At 39.2% G+C, this 22,151-nt stretch overlaps 1 protein-coding gene across 3 annotated transcripts in view; it reads right to left on the bottom strand.

Annotated features, from left to right (window-relative positions):
• Positions 1 to 22,151, bottom strand: part of LOC306821691 (CUB and sushi domain-containing protein 1) — a 418,062-nt gene that overhangs the window by 160,315 nt on the left and 235,596 nt on the right. For 2 of the 3 annotated variants that reach the window (XM_079340244.1, XM_079340245.1), the window contains exons 8-10: positions 15,084 to 15,165; positions 12,262 to 12,386; positions 5,947 to 6,068 (exon numbers count right to left, since the gene is read on the bottom strand). In XM_079340244.1, the coding sequence (XP_079196370.1) occupies positions 5,947 to 6,068; positions 12,262 to 12,386; positions 15,084 to 15,165 (329 nt within the window). Of the gene's footprint in view, positions 1 to 5,946; positions 6,360 to 12,261; positions 12,387 to 15,083; positions 15,166 to 22,151 lie in introns of those variants that run through there. The other variant, XM_079340246.1, reaches the window with a different exon arrangement.

Below are 22,151 nucleotides of genomic sequence, written 5' to 3'. Positions count from 1 at the left end.
CGTTGAAATAAAATAGTGTGTGTGTCTCGATGTGTTTGTCTGTGTGTGTGTGCTCAGTGGGTGTGTGTAGATAGTCTGCTGTTTGTTACAGACATATTTTTATATTTTATATTACTATTTGATGTTTTAATTATAACCGAGGGACTGCAGATGTAAACTAGCTCTGAGCTAACTCTGGTGCAATAAATCAAATGGCAACATTTATGTTTAATATTGTACAGGGTCCCTTTACAAATGAAGTTAAAGTTAAACTGAGGTAACTCAATGATTTTGTGGGACCTGAAAGTCTGAAATCTACGGAAGCTTTTTACATTCATGAGAGGATTTTCATTTTTGTCCTAGTTTCTTGTCATAAAGAGATAAAAATCTCATCACAAATACTTCAAACATACCTGAGCGTTCATGAAGTGGAAGGCAGAGGAAGGAAGATCAAATGGCAACGATGAACAGGGTTATAGATTTGATTGTGTTTTATTTCTGTCTTGGTTAAGGCATTGGGAAATATTAGCTTCTTTAAGTAATATAATTGATACTGCCACAAGCTTGTCGACTATGCACTGGCATCTGAAGGCGTTAAGGCTGTTCAGACAGAAAGCACACTGGTGTAGTGGCCACTACCATAAACAAACCTGCGCCTCCTCATCGCCACCCCACCACCCGAATGCTTTTGTTGTTATAACGAGATCTTTATCTCGTAATAATAGGAAACCAACCAAAAACAACAAACTGTTGGCTTGTTTACATATCAATGATCGTGTGTCGGCTTCTCTGTCCATTTAAACCTTGTTTTAACAGTCACTCCACATTATGTCTAGATCAAATGCACCCATGTTGTAAAACACTAAAACGTATTAGAGTCAAAGTGGACCTCTGGCTCAGTCCTTTATTGGTCTTTAATGGCCTCGATTCATGTATCCAGTCAAACTTAACAGAATCTGATCGAACGTCACAGAATGTGCCCTGCCAACACTCAAGTGACAATGATGATCCATGCATGAAAATGACCCAAAACCTAATAACATTCAGCCACACGGACCCACCGACACACACACACACACACACACACACACACATGCTCAAACGTATTCATCAGGAAATAGACAGCACTGATTAGAGGCGTAATGGGCAAGGCGCTTCAGAGTTTTGGGGTGTGTGTGTGTGTGTGTGTGTGTGTGTGTGTGTGTGTAGGTGTGTGTTGAGCAGCCAGGCATTGTTAGGCATGAACAAAATAATTATCTGCTTGATACTGATTAATCTAAAGATTGACACACACACACACACACACACACACACACAATCACATATACACACACACATCACTTAGTCTTTTTCTGTGCTGCAAACCCCAGGTTGTTTCTCACCACTACCTGAAAGTTGACAGTTCAGCCTACAACATGTTTTCACAACCTCTGGCAGTTTGCAATTAAGTTGGCAGATAGAGCACACACAGTCAACATTCATAGAATCACACACTCAGATGCCTGTGCACACACTTGCACAAAAAATAACACACATACTCACACACACACACAAATTAAAGCACACAATTTGCCGGCGGGCTGTCAGGCCATTACAAACTATATTGATTGTGCTGCTTTCAGTCAGGACTTAACAGAATGACAACCAGCCTGAATTACTTATTGGCTATGGAAACTTGTGCGCTTCAAGCTACACAAAGAGGGTGTGAAAAGGCACGCTCGCTCCGATAAAAAACATTTGTCTCTGTCTCAATTTTGTACAACATGTTATTGATGAAAGAAGTCATCTGGAATAATGGTCAATCAGAGGCTGTGGCAGAGAGAGAGAGAGAGAGAGAGAGAGAGAGAGAGAGGGAAGGAGGAAAATGATGAGGAGAAAATGACAGACAGAAGGAGGCTAAGATTGAATAAATCTTTACAGAGCGATGACTGTTGTTCATCTGAATCTTTATTCCCTTTAAGATCATGTTCTCTCTCAAAAAATCTCCAACTCGTCACTCTTTTAAACTTAGCTTCATTAGTTATATTTAATAACGTCATTGCAGTATTAGTTAGGGGCTGCATGGTGTTGCAGCGGTTAACGCTGTTGCCTCACAGTGAGAACGTTCCTAATTGAAACCATCGTCGGAGAGGAGCCTCTCTGCACGGGGGGAACATGTAAACTCTTCACAACGTGGGTTCCCTCTCAGGCACTCAGGCTTCCTCATACATGCATTTACATAGCCCGTGAGTGTGGTTGGCTGTCTGTCTATATGTCAGCCCTGTGATTGAGTGGTGATCCGTTTTGGGTGTACCCCGCCTCTCGCCCAATGACAGCTGGGATCAGCTCCAGACCCCCGAAAGGGAAACGCTTTATAGATAATAAATGGATGGAGAAAGTAAATTTAAAAAAAATACATTCTATACTGTTCTCTACTGTGCAAAGGCTGCGTACACATTCAATTAATATCTATGGTTTATCCTCAAGTTGCCAGACAGCTCTGTTTTTGGTCGCTGTGTCTTTAAAACAGAAACTAAGCTGCTGTGAGCTGTGACTTGCTGCCAGCCGGCACAGAAGTCAGGACAACTGTAATACAAAGTGTCACCTGGATAATCTCTCTTTTACAAGCAACAATGGAAGTCCAGACATTTATCTGTAAATATTTGCCTCCTGAAAAATGTTTAAAACACATGATTTGTATTGGGGAAGGGGGATTTTTCGGTACAGCTCCTGATAATTTGCAGCTATTTTTCCACTACATAAAACTTCGAGGTGAACTGTGGCTAAAGCCAGACAGACGCTGTACAGATTAATAATCCCTCGGCCGAACAGAAAGATCAGACTGTCTGCATCTTCCAGCAAACTGCAGCTCAATATGTTTTCTTACATTTTTATGTTCCACTCACATTGACTAGCGCAACACTGACTTTTCTCTCTTCATGTCAACAATGTTCAACTCTCTTGTTTAAATAATATACTGAATGTACAAAAACGAGTGTGCCTGCATTCATTATACTACAGTTTTTTTTGCACAAATTGCAGGTTTAGACTGTACAGAACATTATATGTAATGATCTAGTGTGTCAACAAAAAGAACAATCCAACTTGCCAGTGTCTGCAGGATCATGTTTAATCAGATAAGGAGCATGCAGATAAGCATATATGAAGGTTTTTTTAGGTTGCTGAATAATTCAAGAAAGTGTTCAATTAAAAGTTCTAAAAACTATTTGAAAGCATTAAAGAGCAGAAGGATTGTTCAACATGAGTACATGGTGTACACAATGCCCTGATGTCTCAGTAAGAGGATGGATCAGATTTGATTTCATTCCCTGTGTCACTCAATGAGATTTGAGTCTAATCTATTCTCCTCTATTGTATTCTCCTCCACACTCATCTAGTCTATAACTGTCTTTACCCTCGTGTTCGTCTCTGTCCTTGTCTCTCCCTCTGTGTATGGAGATAGTGACATTCTGCAAATGCCAGCAGCTGTAGTAGCTGATAATCTGTCATTATAGCACATTCTTAAAGTGCTCTCAAACCTCAAGCATTTTAAACACAATAAAAAAAGAGAAGCACGCACACACACTCAGTCAGTCAGTACACCAAACAGATAAAAGGCATTTCATCTGCATAAGGTAAGGCTGTTTGAATCTATTATACTCTATGGTATTGTACTCTATTTTAAAACCCAGGGAACCCAAAAATACACACCAAAGCTTTCCATCTGTCACATCAATATAGTATGTTTCCCACCTCTGACAAAGAACTCAATTAACTTTTTTATAATTATAGCTGTGATTTTTCTTAAAATTAGAGCAGGTGAAAAAGGCTGCAGAGATGATTTTACTTTGGCAATGTTTTCTTAACATGCACTCATTCACAACTCAGATAATAATAACAAAAAAACAAAAAACACTGTGCCGTCATGGCTCCGTTACGAAGCCTTTATATTGGAGGAGCACATTATTAAGTAGCAGACTCTTTTTAATGCACAGGGTACTAATCCTTGGTGTCTTCTTTTTCCAGGACACTGATCATGTTCAATGTTCAATGTTCAATAAGTGTTTATAAACACCTGTCTGTAAATGTGATTACAATATGTTGTAACGTAGTAGATAATAATAGATGTCTGGGCATCGTGGGAGTGATATACAAATACTGTAAATTCTGGTCCTTTTAAAAAAAACAACACTTTACTTTTTGGCCAACTTGTGTAACCCTTTTCCCTCCATCAAGGTCAGAGTGACAGACTTGAGAGCACAAAGGCCATTTTTATCCCTTTATTCTCTCGCCCTTTGGCATATTTCTGCTCTCTCACCTTCATTGTGCCTGACTGTTCCTCTACCCTCGGTGCGTCGACTTCATTTCCATCCGTCTTTAGAGAAAACTTCAATGTCACATGTCAAGTACCTGCTTGGACATTCAGTCTTTTCTCCATTGCTCTCTTCCTGGAGCTCTCTTTTTAATCGTGAAGTAGCTCGCTGAATATTCAGCCATTTTCCCCCTCCTTTATACTCTACCTCTCTCTATTTTCTCTGTAGCCTTCAATAAGCTTGCTGCCATGCCTGCTTCAATTTTTTTTCTCAACCCTCTCTCTACTCTTGCCGTCTTCATGCTTAACATTTTAGACAAATCAAAGTGAAAGGAGGAAAGAAGATGATAGAAGGAAATATATGGGCAGAGAGCAGCGCTGAGCAGAGCAGATGAGGAGAAAGGAGTGGAGAATAAAGAGAGGTGATGCTATGTTAAAAAAAGAGAGAGCTAAGGGGAAGGTTAGGTGGAGAGGAAAGGAAAGGTAACAAGAGAGGAGAGAAGAGGAAAGTGACGTAAAGATATGCAGGCATGAAGAAGAATACTGTAGATAAAGAAACCTGAGAGGGTGTACCGCAGGTTTGTGAATTATTCATGTCTCTACTACAATGACTTCCCAACAAAGTGGCTTCATAATACTGGAGAGGTGTGCCGATGACCATAAGATCACTAATGTAAACACAATTCAGTCAGCAAACAAGAAAGCAGCTCAGACTCTAAAACAACAACTCGTCAACTTTCCTAACAATTGACCACGTACAAAAACATTCAGTGTGTGTGGTCACGATTTCTAACAACTTCTTACTGCGAGTCATGCTCTCTTTTTTGCCTTGCCTCTCAGTCTCTATGACGCATCTTAAAATCTCCATTTAGCAGAGCTAGACTGTGAATGCAATGACGTCCTGCCTCACAATCACACCTGGGATTCATGAGTTAGGAAAACCAAGAGAACAAATCAAAGACACCACTCACTCCTGACTTCTTTCTTGTGAAACACCTCGTCTCTCTTGAATAATATTCTCAATGGACAAAGTGCATCTTGGGTAATTTGCAAGATTTCATTGTCTTGCACATACTGTATAATTACAATTAGATGGGCTGAACAACCACCGCCACAAAGTGAAGCCAAAACATTAAAAGCTCCGCCTGCTGTCCAGCTGCAGTATAACTCATAAACCCCGCCTCCTCCATGTTAACGTGGGAAAATGGCTTAGGCTATAAAGTTGAAATACAAATAGTTGAAATGAACACATTCTAGTCATACCTGGATGCCACCATGATTGTAAGTTTGTAAGATGCAGATTTATGCCCAACTGTTCATTCTTCTGAGTATGTTTTTATTCAATGCAGCATGCGGCTCCTTACATCGTTCTTAAGCAGAGAAGATTAGAGGTGAAAGCCTAACCTAAATAATGAACACCAACCAATAAAGCTAACAATTCGCAACACAGACTTATCAATATCTGACATGAATATCAACAATATTGGCAACACATCAGGCACACTAATGCTAAAGTAATGACTTGTCTCAAAGGTAACACATTAACATGTTAAGATAATGACGTAAGTTCATATTGGATGGAAGTCAATGCAACACACAGGAGGTTTATTTCCTCTCTGTCACATCTGAATAACTTTGATCACCGAATTGCCGGGTAAAATAAAGGATGAGCTCACCTTCCCAGAGTCCATTGCAGTGATGACCCACACACAGTGTGCGTTGTTCTCATATTGAACAGGGTAGTTAGGAGAAGTTATGACCCCTCTGGGCCCCCTTAGGTTGCTGCCACATGTACGTGCTGCAGAGGAAGATAGAAAAAGAAGACAGTGACAGAGTGTTTTACATCAAAAATTATGCACACAGATTTTAAATGACTTCTTACCAGAGAATATGAAAAGACAGAATAAAGGGTGTGGCAGTTACAGAGCGAATCATTCAGGATGATAATTTGGTGTAACTAAAGAGTAAAGTGTGGTCTGTCTCCCTCTAAATGTGCCTGCTGGCTTCAGGAAGTGAACTGTCCAGACTTGGTCACCACCAGGAGTTGAACCAGGGATCTTCTGGTTTCCAATCCAAGTCCTGTACTTTTTTTTTTGGATTCTTCATTAATTCCTTGGGGGAAATTGTGGTTGTACACACTGAGCTACTGATGTCCTTGCCATACTATACGCTGCACAAATTCAAGGTATTTCTGATGTTGCCTTTTAGGAGAAAAATGTTCAAAGGATACAAACACAAACCATAGATTTGATACTCTGGTTAGAGAACACAGGCCAGAGTACTGTGCAGTGAATAAAAATACTGGCTGTGGGCTGAACACTGTCTTTCATCTATTCAAAAATCAATGTATATTTTATGTTGAAAAAAGCCAAAGCCTTTGTAAGCAAACTGTTTGCTGCCAAACATGAATTGTTGCAGCCACCTCACATTTGCTTCTTGTATTTAGGCCTTAAGGTCCAGCAAAAACGTTCTGAGGATGGTTTTCACATGCTGGATAGTCAATAATGTCCCCCGAAACACTGCTTGGGAGTAATGAACTAAATCTAATTAAACCTTAGTGGTTTCAAGTACTTAGATTACTCTTCAGCTCTTTTATTTTGTGAGCAGATAACTGCTGAAATGACACACTTTAGAGCCATAACGGATAGATCATCTTATTTCTATCCTTTTTTTCCTGTTGTAATTGAAGTGCCTCTGATGCCATATTTTTCTCTTATCTTGACAACTGTGAAGACATGCCAAGGCTCTGCATTTGTCAGACAACCAACACCGTACGCTTGACCTTTGCTTGATGCATCTGGAAATTGCAGGTGTTGCATGGTGTGCTCACACAGTGACGTTGAGATCATGGATTAAACAGAGAAAATCACTCAAGCCAGTCTTGGGAGGAAACAAGACCAATGTACTTAAGCCAGTGAAGAAGAGGTTTTAGAAGGGGAAAAAAAACAACTGTTAAACAGCATGTGGTAACTTCAGTACATTTTAACTTCATCCAGGTGAAGTTATCAGTAGCTTGAACATCTTTGCTGTTGATTTAAATCCTTCAAAGAACATTTTTAGTAACTTTGGTGAATTTTCAGGGAAACTTTGGACATTTTTAATAGAAAAGGTTGAGATTTCAGGAAAATTATATTTAGGTAACTTGTTTAGGGAAAAATTTCAGTGAAAATGTTTGGTAACTTTGGATAAACATCAAAGGAAGTGCCACAATTGTATGTACATCATTCATTATAAAGTAGGGCTAACCACACAGAGTATTCATTCAATCATCTATGTTAGTATAAATATAATCTTATTAATACATTGAACGAAATTCTGAAAACCACAATTTCTCAGCTTGGGATCAATAAAGTACATCAATCAATCTCCCCAATGTGAGCATGAAGAAATCAGCCCGAAGAATTCATATTGGTAACAAAGTTGCATGTGATTAGCCTTCAACAGTGGGAGATTTTTAAATAGTTTCCTGGATCAAAGTGGATGTAAAACATTTTGATAACATCTTTTACTGAATTTTAATCATGGAGACTCATTTCGGTGCATTATTGACCAAGAGAGTTCAGTAAATCTTCAAATGGTAAATTAAAATACGCAGTTTGTCTGTCACTGGTCCAACCAGCTCACACTGGGCTGTCAGTGTGTGCCTGCTTTATTGTGTAATATATTTACAAGGTCACATAAATGCAGACTTACTGACTATGAAAAACGATGTTCAATAGAATAAATTGTTATTCAAAGATTCGAGGACAAATAGTTTAACTCTGTGATTAAACTGAGAATGAGGATCAATGAGCAAAAAAATAACAACAGCAACGACTGTGGACTGAGAGCAAAAGTTGACGAGTCAGGCTCGACTATGTAAATCCTTAGTTGTGGACAGGCCTAATAGACAGTCATACCTTTTATTTTGGGTGGAAATTTATGAAGTACATAGCACAAAGATAAATCTTCTTTGACATTAAAATGTTGTGTTTTTCTACAGATTGTATTTTATCAAACGTGGATGCGCCCACACTCCTTTTCTTTGTCTTATTGTTAGTTGTGTTGTCATGTAAGAACAGTGTTTTACATATGTATTCATTGAAATTGTTTCTTGAAACATTTGCACCTTAACTATTCTATTAAGCGTCTTTCTTCTGAACAGGCTGCACGTTCTTTTTATCAGCACCGTTTTTCATTATATTCCCCATGGTGCTCTATTTTATCCATATTGATTTTGCCCTGAGAGATGCTCAAAGTAATATTTCTTGTCTTGATTACCACACAGAATCACCTATGTATTATTGCCTTAAAGGGATATTTGGCACCAAAAAAAGTGTCAGAGTCACATTAAAACCGCTCTCTTGGGCAATATCAAAGAGCTTACTTGACATTTCCAGTCAGTTTTAGTCAACAGACACTGTCGAACTGCAGAGGAGGTTTTATCCGATCATATATTTGCCCTTTTATCTATCATAATGACTTAGCCGACGGCCATCATTGCCTTTAACGGCCAGTTACATAGGGGTAAAAGCATTAGAGTCAAGAAAGGACAAATGAGCAACTTAAGAGTAATGAAGAACTTGAGCAGCGTTGATGTGTGAGGGACATTGGTAGGAATATTATGGAAGTTTGGACAGGTTTATTACATACAATGGAGCCACACGAGGGGAAAAGACAGAAGAGAGAGAGAGAAACAGAGCAGGGAAGGTAAGAAAAAAAAATAATGTGACAAAGGGTGAGGAAAGAAAAGGGAAGGATAAGGGCAAGAGACAGAGGGACAGAAAATACAAGAGAAAAGGGGAGAGAGGAAGAGAGAGGAGGGAGGGAGGTCCTCAGATGACTGATCTGCCTGTTAATTAGAGAAGAGAGCTGAAACACACAGGTATACACACACACACACACACACACACACACACACACACACTCCGAAACACACACAGACACACATTCATGGCGATTCATCCCAGAGACAGCCTTCTAATTAACATTAAAGTCTCAGCAGAGAATGAGAGGCGCTCATGGGTTTAAATCCCAGGAGAGTGATCACAAAAGAGTTTTAAAAAACAACAGAGAGCTCCAGCACAGGGATTTTTAGCCTTTGCCTGCCTACCTGTTTGTGTGTAACAAACTATTAACAATATAGGACTGGGAAGTAATAGAAGGGGAGTGTCTGGCATTGGGCAGACAATGGCCAGTGTCTAGCTGCATCTCTTTCACGTAAAGGTGTGTCATCGTCTGCCCCTTTGGATTAGGATTTTTTTTTTTTTTTGTAATTCAAGTTTTTATTTGAATTTAACATTCAACAAACAAAACAGACACCATTGTTGTTGTACAATAGTATACCCAAAGTCCCATAACAAGCAAGTGACATAATTGGAACCAAAATAACAATTCACTAACCACAGTATACACAGTACCACATCTTTATCATCACAATGCACCAGTGGTACTACATGTCATGTAAAAGCAAAGAAGTGGCCCATAACCTCTGGAAGTTCTCACCTTCCCTATTGATTTTAACCAACACTTGTTCATAAGAAACCGTTTCTGACATAACTTCCATCAATTGCTCAAATTGTGTCGGGGACATATTTTTCCATAATGTAAAGATCAATGACGCAGCTGTTACTGTTTATCACAACAAGGTCCGATCTTGGTACTTTGGTCAATTCAGTTTAAAGCCTGACAGACAGATTAGGATTTTCTACAGAAACAAAGTCCTCTGTATTCTCACAGATAGTTCTGTGGGAAACATGACTAAAAATGAAATTTGAGTAATAGTTGATAACTATCAAAATAAATATGACATTTTTATTTCTCTCAGATTTAAACACTGTTTTTTTCTATCTTTTTTTTGCTCCTGAGTGAAAGTTTTAGAAACCACATGGTTCATGTGGTTTAATTATCATTTATTGTCAGAACATGACAAAGTATTCCTGAGGACGGAGTATTTAAAGGTTTAGGGTCGGAAATCAGGGAAAGAGAGTGCAGAATGGCGTGAGGGAAAGTCACAGGTTGGATTTGAACCTACAGCCTCCCACTGTGCCCTGAAATCTATCAAAATTTCAATTGGCTCTATAACAATGATTGATTAATAGATTGATTGATTGATTGATTGATTGACATTGAGCTCATCTGTAAATATGCTTTATCGAAACAATTGCAATTGCTATTCAAATTCAGAAAAGTGTAGTTGACAAATGTTGTATATACTCGTCATCTTTAGTTGACAAAAATCAACATCTTATGTTTATTAGAAGTCTCGATTTTATTTAGTACTTTAGCCATTTCCACTGATCACATCTTTTTTTCCTGATTGCAAAGAATGAGGATTGGAAGTTGGAAATTAGATGAAAACTTTGTGTGATTTCACGTTTACTTTTTCCCCTTTTAAATAGGCAATTATTTCAAGTTCCCCTCAATAAAAGAAAAGACTTCTTCATTCGCAATATAACGAAGAGTAAAAAAGAGCATTTCACATACACTGTGCTAAAAGGCTAATTGTGCAAAGAAGCCCACATGTCCTTCTGTCTCTCCCACTCTGTCACTCTTCTTTGTCTCTAACTGGCAAGAGCAGCCACTATCATGAAGTCAGGCAGGTTCCTGAAGTCACATACAGACAAACAGACTCACACACACACACACACACATATACACAATAATACAATGTGACAGGGACCCTATAGTATGTGTCTGAGCGCTGGGACCGCCTGCCTGTCAAACAAACACAGCTCAAGGCGAACACTGCTCAAGCTATGAAGTATGTGACATTGTCCTTTGGACGCAGGCTGTCAATGTTAGTGTGTGTTAGTACACACACGCTTGAGTGTATATGCTAGCTGTCTAACTTTTCATTGTGAAGCAATAAACCCAACGGGGTATTGTCAGTAAACATGTGGCCAGCGAGAGCTCCCGCTTCATTGCTCTACCACTCACTTATTTATTTAGTCACTCAGCCAGTTGATCGCAAAGTGAATCAGGATTTTAACTAAACACTCGCAAATGAGTAAATCACAATGACATTGTTATCATATGATACTATAAGGGCCTCTGCATAATTACCTTATTCTAACAAAAGCATTAAAGGATGGCCCTATAGGTACTTGTGGTGCTGTCTGGTGAACAGTGTTCTGCCAGCAGGGCTTTGTGACTTTGAAACAACAGCTCATGGTTGTCAGTGTCGTTTGTCACAATGTGTGTATCACATTGAAGTCCTTGTATTTAAAGCAAAGGGTCCAATGTCTCCATGAGAAATTAATTTTACATACTTCATTAGTCCCTGAGAGAAATTCTGGTTTACACTGTTATTATAAAGACATACACAGGACCCATTAGTGGAGACATGTCAGAGTGGCACTAACACACAGATGTTAGGGGTGCTCTGCCTTGCTCACAGACACCTTGGTGGTGCTTGGGAGTTGCCCTGGTCCCCCTGACCAGCTACCAGACCAGATTCCATTGTTAGACCTTTTGGGATTTGATGCAGCGACCCTTCAGTTCCCAACTCAAGTCCTTGTAGACAGAGCGGCTGCCGGCCCAATACCCTTTAACATGTATTTACTCCCAGTATGGATTGGTAAGCCATGGATACATGACATAGTAGATGGCTTAACCTATTTTCTTTAAATATTGCTTGGTCTGCCAGGTGAGAGCCCAAGCATACACTAATAAGTTATTAATATCCTCTTCTTTACTAACTCATCTGCTAAGTAGGGCTGAAGACATTTGTTTTGGAGTTTCAGAGCATCACTTGTGCATCTGTCTTTCCTCTCATTATATTGATGGGTGAAGCAGTTGCATTAAAAGATGCATTAAAAAAAATGTAATCACTCAGTTAATGACGCAGAATCATTACACAATAACCCAAACATAAATCCACTTCATGCACAATGATACCCGGCATATGCTCATGCTCTAAAGTTTACATTGTGAAAACGTTATATACAGATCTAGCTCTAATGCCCACTCACAGCAGGTTTCAGAAAGAAAGAAGGACAGGTGGAACTTACTTCTGCAGATGGGTCTGTGGTCACTCCAGGCTGCCAGTGTGTCAGTGACTCGCTGACAGGTGATACTTTTAGATCCTTGTAGTACATAGCTGTCATCACAACTGAACTGGACGCTGGAGCCAACTCTGTGAAAAGGGACACAACAGCAGCACTACTTGTCAGAAAATGGCAGAAACAGAAACTTTGACTTTGTCACTGAGTGCTTTTAATAAGACAGCTGGGATTTTCATTATTTATTGGATCCGCCTACATCCCATCTTACTTTTGGAGATCTTCTCGAAAAACATATAGAGTACACCAACAATGAGTTGTGTTACATCATGTCATATTTTATTTGTTTTATCAATGATAAAGTAGCTTTTGAATCCCTGTGCTGGGCAAGTGTCACCAGATCATCCAATAATTCCCGTTTCATCGAATCAGTATTTCTACACCACCTGCTTTTATTTCCATTCTTCTTCTTTTCTCTCTTGTAATGTCCTGATCACTCCTGTTTTGTCATTCCCTCCAACACCCCGCAGTCTTACAAGTGAGAGGGACATTCAGCTGTCTAAGTAGAAGTCTGCATGATGTCCTGTCTGTAAAGCTTAACGTCTGCTCCCTGCCGATGCACACCACAGTTTACCACCTGGCCAAACATTCACTGCGTAGTGTTGTGGTTGTTCAGCAGCTCCACCCTGTTGTTTAACACTGTAGAGTGGTAAAGCATGGCCAAATCTCTCTGCAAGAGTCTTTGTCACAGAGAGTTGAGTTGTTCACTTTAGAGGTTCAGCTACTTTACTGTTGGAGATGGCGCTGAAAATACCATCCAGAGGCCTTCATGCTGAGAAATGTACAATTACAGGAAATGTTTTACGGTTTGTTTTTTTGGCTTTTTCTTTCAAAAGAACCAAAAGCTTTTCATTGAAATGCACATGTGCCCTCGCACATCCAGACTGCCCGTTAGTGAAAACTCTTGTTTTCCCTGCAGCTATGTTCCCTCTCAATTCCTCCTCTTTCACTCGATCACAGTATAATTCTGCTCCGGCTTTACTTAATGATGATTGGATACAAACCTGAAACACACACACACCCACATACACATGCCAACATGCAATGCAAACAAACACACACACACACACACACACACACACACACACACACACACACAAATACACAGGGATGTAATGACCTTTCTCTAACTCATACAATTCCCCTGATGGTCCTGCAGAGTGTGTGCACTCATAGCTGCTAATGGTAAAGAAGAACACCATGGAGCTGGAGATAAAAACCTGATTATCCTTTAAAATAAGTTTTTTGGCCTGCAGATATTCTCAGGAAAGAGGTAAAAGATGTAATGCCCATCTTGATTTTCTCATAAACTTGAGGGGAACATAAGAACATTTTAGCTGCCACTGATGCTAAGTGGATGAGTCGTAGGGAGAGGTGATTATTTTGTAATTGCTCACTCCTGATTAAATGAAATTATGTCTCCCCATCCACTGATATGATGAGAGACACCATGTAGTGAATCATTTTATAATCGTCACAAAGTCTTTGTTTTTAGCCAAGATCCTATTTCCACAACCTTCATTTCCATTCTCTGTGAATTGATTTTAAATGCATTAAAAACAATTAAAAAACAACCTGGAGTGTTTTCAGTAATGGGAATTTGTAGATACCAATGACAGTTAAATGACAGTTTAAACAGTTTAAAAGACGATACATGTTAAAATCATATTGAACAAAGTTTCAGCCTTTGTTTGCTCATGTGGAAAGTTCAATTTAAGACAGCTGGCATCTGCAGATGAAGATTTACCCAATCAGTGAAGGGCTGTGTTTTGTTTTAAGACCAATAAGGGTGTGAGTGACACACACAGGTGTTTTTGGTATGTATGGCATGAGATTGAACCTTTTCTCAGATTTGAACGTGGGCAAAGTGATGCGTCAGTTTTGTTTTTGCTGAATCTCTCTGTTATGGAAAACAGTTAAAGACACACACAGTATACAGTGACCCAGGCGAGAGCATAATGGATATGAAATCTGTCTGTCTGCAGGTGCAATATGAGAACATTGAAACAGCGTGTGTATGCGCGTTTGTTTGTGAGGGAGATAATTATTGTAATTTTCTTGCCTATAGGTGACACAGGATGGAGAGGTTTCACACTGCTTCAAAGTGCAATAAAGTGTTATTGAAAAAAAAAAACAGTTACATAAGAGGTCTCACATGTAACCGGTCCCCAACACTGTGCTTTTAAGATGATACACAAACCACAGAGCCTTTTAGTCTCTATGAAATATTGAAAGTAAACTGGCGAACGAGATGTCCGTTTCTTGCTCTAATTCTGGGACTTCTGATGCCATGGTGTCTGTACAGCAACAGAACAAGTTAAGTTAGATTATATCTTCCTCTGCCCCCACTCTCAAACCTGTGTGTTGTACTGACAATTATTTTATGCAGGGTTGGAGCGGAGAATAACAAGTGTTAAACTTAATTTTACTATGTATAATAAATGCATATAACAGTTCAACTCAACCCTAGCAATGTTTGATATCTTTAGAGTAGCATTAGCAATTGGCCCCTTCTTATAACAACATGTAACATGCAAGTAACATGTCAAGTGTTTAGACTTAAGAGTCAATCAGTCTTATCCTCGCACATCTCTTTACAACAGCTGGAGGAGCTGAGGTTACTTTTACAGATCTGTAAAACTTCTGGCAGGTTAAACGATTTGAGTGAGATCATCTATATAACATTCTCTGGACATTATTTCTACATAATCAAAGTTAGTTTTTCATGTGTTTGTTTGGACTGGGAGTGACAGGGAATAAAAAGAACTTACTGGAAAGCAGAGCCCATCCTCTTTCCATTTTCTGGAACTCCAGGATCCGGACAAACATCACCGGCAAGACCGCTTTGACTCACTGGAAAACAAGAAAAGGAATCGAGACGATCAGTCTTCACAGGTTCCATTGGATGACTATATTTGCACAAACTTCAGGTACATTGTGTAACCGTTGGAATCATGTGTGGCATCATGTATGAATTTTACAATTTATCAAGAAACCCATTGAAAACCACATTTTGCAAACAAATACTCTGACAAAAGCATCAGAGTATTTTCAGATATGTGATGGCATTTGAGTGGTTGAGCTCTATAGGACACCTCAGACTGAGAATTATCCCCAACATATCACAAAATGAGGCTCACATTCACCCTTTGAGTTCAAAAATAGATCTATTCTCAACTGACTCAGGGACGTGTTTGATACAAAGACAGGCCTCAAAATAAAGAGATGTTTTTTTTGTTTTTTTTTCTGTTTGTGTTTATTCTCTCAACATGACAGATATAATAATATAAAAGATTTAAAGATTTCACGTTTGTTCAAAGAGCTGCAATGGACACCCTTACCACAGTTCATAATATATCCGTCTATGGAGATTAGCCAACACAAAATAAACACGTCTCCACCATCTGTGTGTGTGTGTGTGTGTGTGTGTAGGTGTGTGTGTTTGGGTTCCTGCATTGTAAGGAAAAGAAAAGGAGCAAAACTGATTTCATCTGACAGTGTTTGGACAACGCTAGAGAAAATCTACCACAGTATTTTTTGAACAGGTCGTTTTTTACAGCAGAAATTCAGAGACTCGCAGGTGATCCATGTAACATTCAACTTGTCTTTATTTAAAAATGCCTGTTTAACAGCCAACATGTGAAAATGTCAAAGCAGGAACAGCACAGGTGAAAAAAAAAAGTATAAACAGTGGCTTAGTTCTATCAAGTGTTCCAGTAAGCTGTGACAGCGAGCCAGTTTGCACAATAACAGCAGACCTGGAGCAAACTCGCAGTGGAACACAGTCGTTTTAAAAATGATCAATTAGCTCCTCCTTTTTGTTGTTATACCTCGTCAAAGTGTTTTGAGTATCTAGAAAAGTGCTTTATTAGACCAATTTATTGTTATTATTATACCTTGGCTTTTCATGGTCTGACGAGTCAACATGTCTCCTATGAAAACAGGTCAGTTGGAGAAAATGTCATTTTTCGCTGGATTAAATACATGCGTATCATCAATTGTTGATAGCCAATTTATTGTAAGAAAAAACAACTGAGTTTTCACTAAAGGAATAATGAAGCTCAGTTTAAAAAGACGTAATAAACAGCGAATGTTCAAGCTCCGCCAACTGGAGAAGATGTCTAACCATAACAGTAAAGTATGCATAACTACTTGTTCATTACTCCTCAGAAAAATATCAAGACTTTTAAAAACTAAGTTTATGTGTTTGAAGCACATCAATTCAATAAAAACTTTTGCAGGTACTTTTCATTTCAGTCAAGGAAAATATGTGATGTTTATGTTAAGCAGCAAACTATGATGGAGAAAATAAAATAAAGAAACTCGATAATAAGATTGTTCATAATAAGGGGCGTGGCTAATCTGATGACAGGATGATGCATTGTAGTGCTTAGCCTGAAGGCTAAAGGCCCACTTTAGCTCTGACTCTCTGCCTGTTTCTCAGCTGGCCGAAAGTTAGCTTGAGATAACTGCTTTGGAAACCAATGCTCGATATCACTGAGACAGGGTCCATGTTTAAGACAATGTATGATATAATGGAGCTAACGGCAGGGACAGCTGGTATAAAATGGGCTAGCAGTGCTATATCCTCCCTTTCTCATGCTTTAAAGATGAGTAGATTATTCTTCGGATAAATTAAAGCACAGCCTAATGCTTACAAGAGAATCCACTCACCCTGCTGCCCTCTGTGCTCCTTCTAAAGCCACGCCTCTCATTTACAGTGCTATTGGTCCAGAAGCAGATTTCAGCTCATGCTTTGAGTGTGGGATTATGGATGCATGTGGTAGAGAGGCTTGATTGGTTCATAAAATGTGGTCCAGTGCCGACATAGGTCAAAGGTTTTACGCGTCTACAATTGCTACTGATTTATTTTATTATTTTTTAAATTTTCTTTTTCAGAGTACATGAATTATTAATTTCTATCAAGGACAATTCAAACACAAATGTTATAAAGTGTATCTGGAGAAAACTATCTACCCTGCTTTTAAAGTTTGAAAATGTTGTGTAAAACAGCTACATAAACCCTATATATAAAGTAAAGTATATCATCACATGTATGTGTGTGTGTGTGTGTGTGTGTGTGTGTGTGTGTGTGTGTGTGTGTGTGTGTGTGTGTGTGTGTGTGTGTGTGTAAACTCCCATAAACTCTTTGGTAGATATTGGAAGGAATAAATGTTTTGCATGAAAACACCAATATGCACTGAAATCTGTCCCCAGTCTCACATTTCTAATCGTGTGTCACCTGATCCTAAAAATAAAATACTGAATGCACGACACATGCCAGTTTTTGTCCTGGTCGTATTGAGGATATTGCATTGGTTTTAGACTTTTCCGTAGCTGGGAGCATCTGCTGCAGGCCAAAAACGTAATGTAAATGTAAATGAGAGCAGACAACATGACAGAAACCAGTTTAGACCAGCTCTGAATTAATGGAGCTCTGTGGATGAATAACGGAGGTTAGCGAAATAAAAAAAAATAAAGGCAAGAATGGAAAGAAGAAGAAAAGTGAAGATGATGAGAATGCTGAAAAGGGACAACAATAGCACAAAGAGAAAAATAAGAGAATATCCTGGAAAGAAACATAATATGACCTGGAGGGAGAGTAAGTGTGACCTCTTCAAATCTCTCTTTTGCTTTCAGTCCATCTTGTCTTGTATATTTCTCTCCTACATCTCTCTCTTTCTTCTGCCTCTGCTCCCACTCACTCCTCTCTTCTTTTTCTATTCTCAGCTTGCTCAGCCCACTATTTCTCTCTCACACGCATTAACTACAATTTAGAGAAGGATGCCGAAGTTTTGTGCATCCTGGCATAAAAGATGGATGAATGATTTGCCGCGTTTGTGTGATTGTGTTATGAGTGTATCGAGGCTGCGTATGCGTGTTTGTGTGAGATATGATGCAAACAGAACAAGCTGTCTCGTTGCTCTGCACTGTTTCTGATGTTCTGTCCAAAAATCTGCTCTCACAAACACACTTTCTATGTCGTGCTCTCTCATCCCTCGCTCCCTCTCACTTGTTCAAATGGCTTTCATTGGCATCAAACACAGAGGTTCATATTGTCAAAACAAATCCAGCTCATGCAAACAACATGAGATTGTTCCGGGGGGGGGGGGGGGGCTGTCAAATTTCACAGCTGGGCTCATGTCAAAAATCCTCCAACTGACTTAATCCCATATTTGCACTTAAAAGGATATTCCAAATGAAAACACAAGCTTATGATGCTTAATATCATTTCCATATAATCAGCATGTCTCCAGCAAACCTTTCATCGCTACTCAACTTTCAGAGAAATTGTAAAATGTGATGCATTTTCTTGTCTTTGCAAATGTCTATTTAATATTTGTGACAGCTGCAACAGATCACTAATTCTGTTCTCTCTCTCTCTCTCTCTCTTTCCCTCTCTCTCTCTCTCTCTCTCTCTGTAGAGTCCTCACATCACGTTACACAGTAAGTAAGTAAGTAAGCATGTTTTCTTCCTGCCTTTTTTCTTCTGTGCGTGTGTGCGCATGTGTGTCAAGCATACAGAGACTGTTATACTGTTGCTACTGCATCACTGAGCTACAACTGAAGATGCTCACTGCAAGTACAATCTCAATGTTTTCATCATACAATAAAAACACACTGAGCAGCCAGTATTTCATCGTATTAAGTTGCTCTTAAAGGACACATTGCATGTGAGTGTCCATTTACTCAGACCCTTATTGACTGTTTTGGTCGTTTACATCTAGTTCTGATTTGTTATCTCTATATTAAATTGGGAGAAGAAAATGAGCAAGTGGCCCATGGTAACTTTAAGTCACTCATGTATATTAGTAATATATTTGCATGATAACAGATTGCATATAAAAAACACAATATGGACCATAAATACTCCAGTTGTTATAATAAATTTATTAAATTAGGGCATTTAAACCTCTAACTGGCAAAACATTGCTTTATGGTTTGTATAATGCAAAAAGTGTAAACAATGATGATTAACAAAACACCTGTTGTATCATACATGATTTAAATCAATAACAAGTAATATGATACAAGTTCATATATCTTTAGTGTATATATTCAGTTTGTATCACTTTTAAAGTATCGGTAACAATTTGAACAAAAATATCTAATCTGACTTTTGTGTCACTGACTTTTTGACGTCATTTCTATGTGCAGGTCAAAGGTCCTGTGGGGCAGCTTTCTGTATCCTGGTCACTTATTTGTGCACTGAATGTATCTGTGAGTGTGTTTCAGGCTTTTAAGGGTCTCACTGAGGATGCAGAGGTCTCCACAAATTGTGTAAGAAATGTGATTCATTTGGCTTTATAGGAAAACAACAGATTGATGTGAGCAAGCATGTAGAGCTAATGTAAAATGGACTTGAGCTTGTCTGTCACTAATCTAGTCTTCCGACTTCTCAAAGCACACACACACACACACACACACACACACACACACACACACACTCTCTGATGGCAGAGGTTACGATGTAAAGTGACCATCAGATGTAACTAATCCCATTCATAGACATTCATACAACCCCAACAAAGCAGCGGGAGGACAAGGTGCTGCAGGAGCTGGGGATCAAACCCTCGACCTTCCAGTTCAGAGACAACCAACTCCAAAGCTGCTGCCATCACCACGAGTCTTTAGAGACAGCCTGATGAGATGTGACAACATCAGAGTCAGGATCCACTTTACAGCCGAGTTTTGATCACACATACAAGGAGTTTGATTTTGATCAAATGGGAGTGGATAATAAACTGTCAGTTCTTGCTATTATAAACACTGAATGTAGCACTTGAGATGTTAATAATTACTCCTTTAAATCAATAACAGAGAAAATTAATTTTGGCTGATTAAAACTGGTGAAACGTTCAGAATGAACAATAAACTGTTATGAAGGACAGCCAACTTGGCTGCGTCACACCTTCAAGCTTCTTTCACTCTGACATCTCTCGCTTGTTTGATATTGACCCTGTCATATCACAGTCCAAGTAATTGTGTTTAAGACATCATTTTGGCTTAAATACTAATATTGTACACCCTTGACACAATGTTTGTGAAATGACTTCATTATCCTTCACAGCTGCACACAAGATGTCACAGTTACATTTCTTTGAGGGCACTATGGTTGGCAATGTGACATCAAAACTTCAACTCAAACACATTCATTAGGAAATATCATCACCATCTCCTTTGTCTTATCAATCTGGGTTAAAGGAGTTAAAGGAGATTTTTTTTTTTTTATTTGCACAGTATCACATTGACGTCTGAAGAGGGAATGAGGTGACTACAAAACAAGCTACACTAACCCACATGCAGCGCACAAAGCTGATGAAACAAGCCGTTTTCAATATGCACAGAAGGCTTTATGTCTTTTCTGCTGTCATTTTCTTTTCTTTTTATCAAGAATGCTGTTGTTGACTTTCTCCAGAGAAACAGTTACAAACCACTGGCTCGTGGAATTGTAGAAATGTGGTAAACGTCTGGCTCAGAGGGCAATGTAAAGACGGATAAACACAAAACACATTTGCATTGAGAATACAAATCCATGTCTCACAAACGTAAAGTTATTATAGAAGCTGACGGATGAACCATAAAAACAAAAACAGAGTTTATGAAAGGAAGTGCAAGGAAAAAAGGGAGAGGCAGGGAGAGCGTGGGAAACTGTGTGTGTGTGTGTGTGTGTGTGTGTGTGTGTGTGTGTGTGTGTAATCAGCTGACATGTGTTTCAGGTAAGAGCTTTTGAGGTGCTCTTCAGATGCCTGCTGGATAAGGAGAGAAATGTGTGAAGTGCAGTTTTGTTGATATGCCCTCTTCCACAGCTCTCCTCCTGCTCCTCTTGTGGCCTCTTATCCACTCTCCCTCTCTCTCCCTCACCGTCTCACGCTCACGGGTCAATCAAGACGACAGTTCAGTCCTCAGCATCATTTTAACAGAACCCCGACACACAAATGTGTTCAACTGCTGAGTCGGAGTGATCACAAAGTCATATTCTTTGGATAATCACAGGGCGGCAATCCTCCAAAAATTCTCAAGAATCAAATTATCCGTGATGTTTCAACGTCGGGTGGAGTTTCAAGTGGTCACATCTCTCTCGTTTAGCTAGACTTCTGCCCAGCACCACCTTGTGTAACGACCCTGAATAAAACACTGATTATAAATCACACTCTCACAGCGATGATTCATTTTATTTCGATGTCATTGTCTTGGGAATAAAGCTCCTCAAACACAATCTTTCAGCGTCTCTATAATTATGACACAACCTCAGCGGTAAGCTAGTGTCGCCGCTGAGAGAGGCTAACTGCAAGATGGGCTGTCCTTATTCCAATCATTTCACATTGTTCCAGTTTGTCAGTCTTACTTCATATATTTGTCTTTAATTACCTCTAATACACCTGCCTGTCTGTCTATTTCCAGCTTTCATGTGATCATCATGAGATTCTTCTGAAAAGTCTTCAACAGAAGTATAGACAGAGGGCTCTCAGACTGATTCAAACAGCCTCCCATGTGTTCCTGTCTATTGAACTGTGCTTTAACACAGGCTGGAGGCTGAAACAGACAGTCTTTTACATTATGATTCATAAGCACTCCATTCTCTCGATGGGTGAAACTCATTATCATCAGTCTGTGGTTCTGTGTAATGATTATATATTGCATAAAGGCCGCACATTATCTGTCATGCAGCTATAATATCACCACTGGGAGTCATACTGTGTAAAGAAGTGTTGTTCAAAGACTGGTTCAGGACCAAATGTGGACCTTGGCATGACTGTTTTAATGCTTTAATGATCCCAGCCCGATGGCCTAACTGTACTTCATTGGGCTAACCTCGCTGAGCTTTCAGCCCAATG

The sequence above is a fragment of the Symphodus melops genome, assembly GCF_947650265.1.
Source record: "Symphodus melops genome assembly, chromosome: 3".
Classification (NCBI taxonomy): Eukaryota; Metazoa; Chordata; class Actinopteri; order Labriformes; family Labridae; genus Symphodus; species Symphodus melops.
Note: the sequence above shows the minus strand (reverse complement) of the source record. Positions and strands in the feature narration are given on the sequence as shown.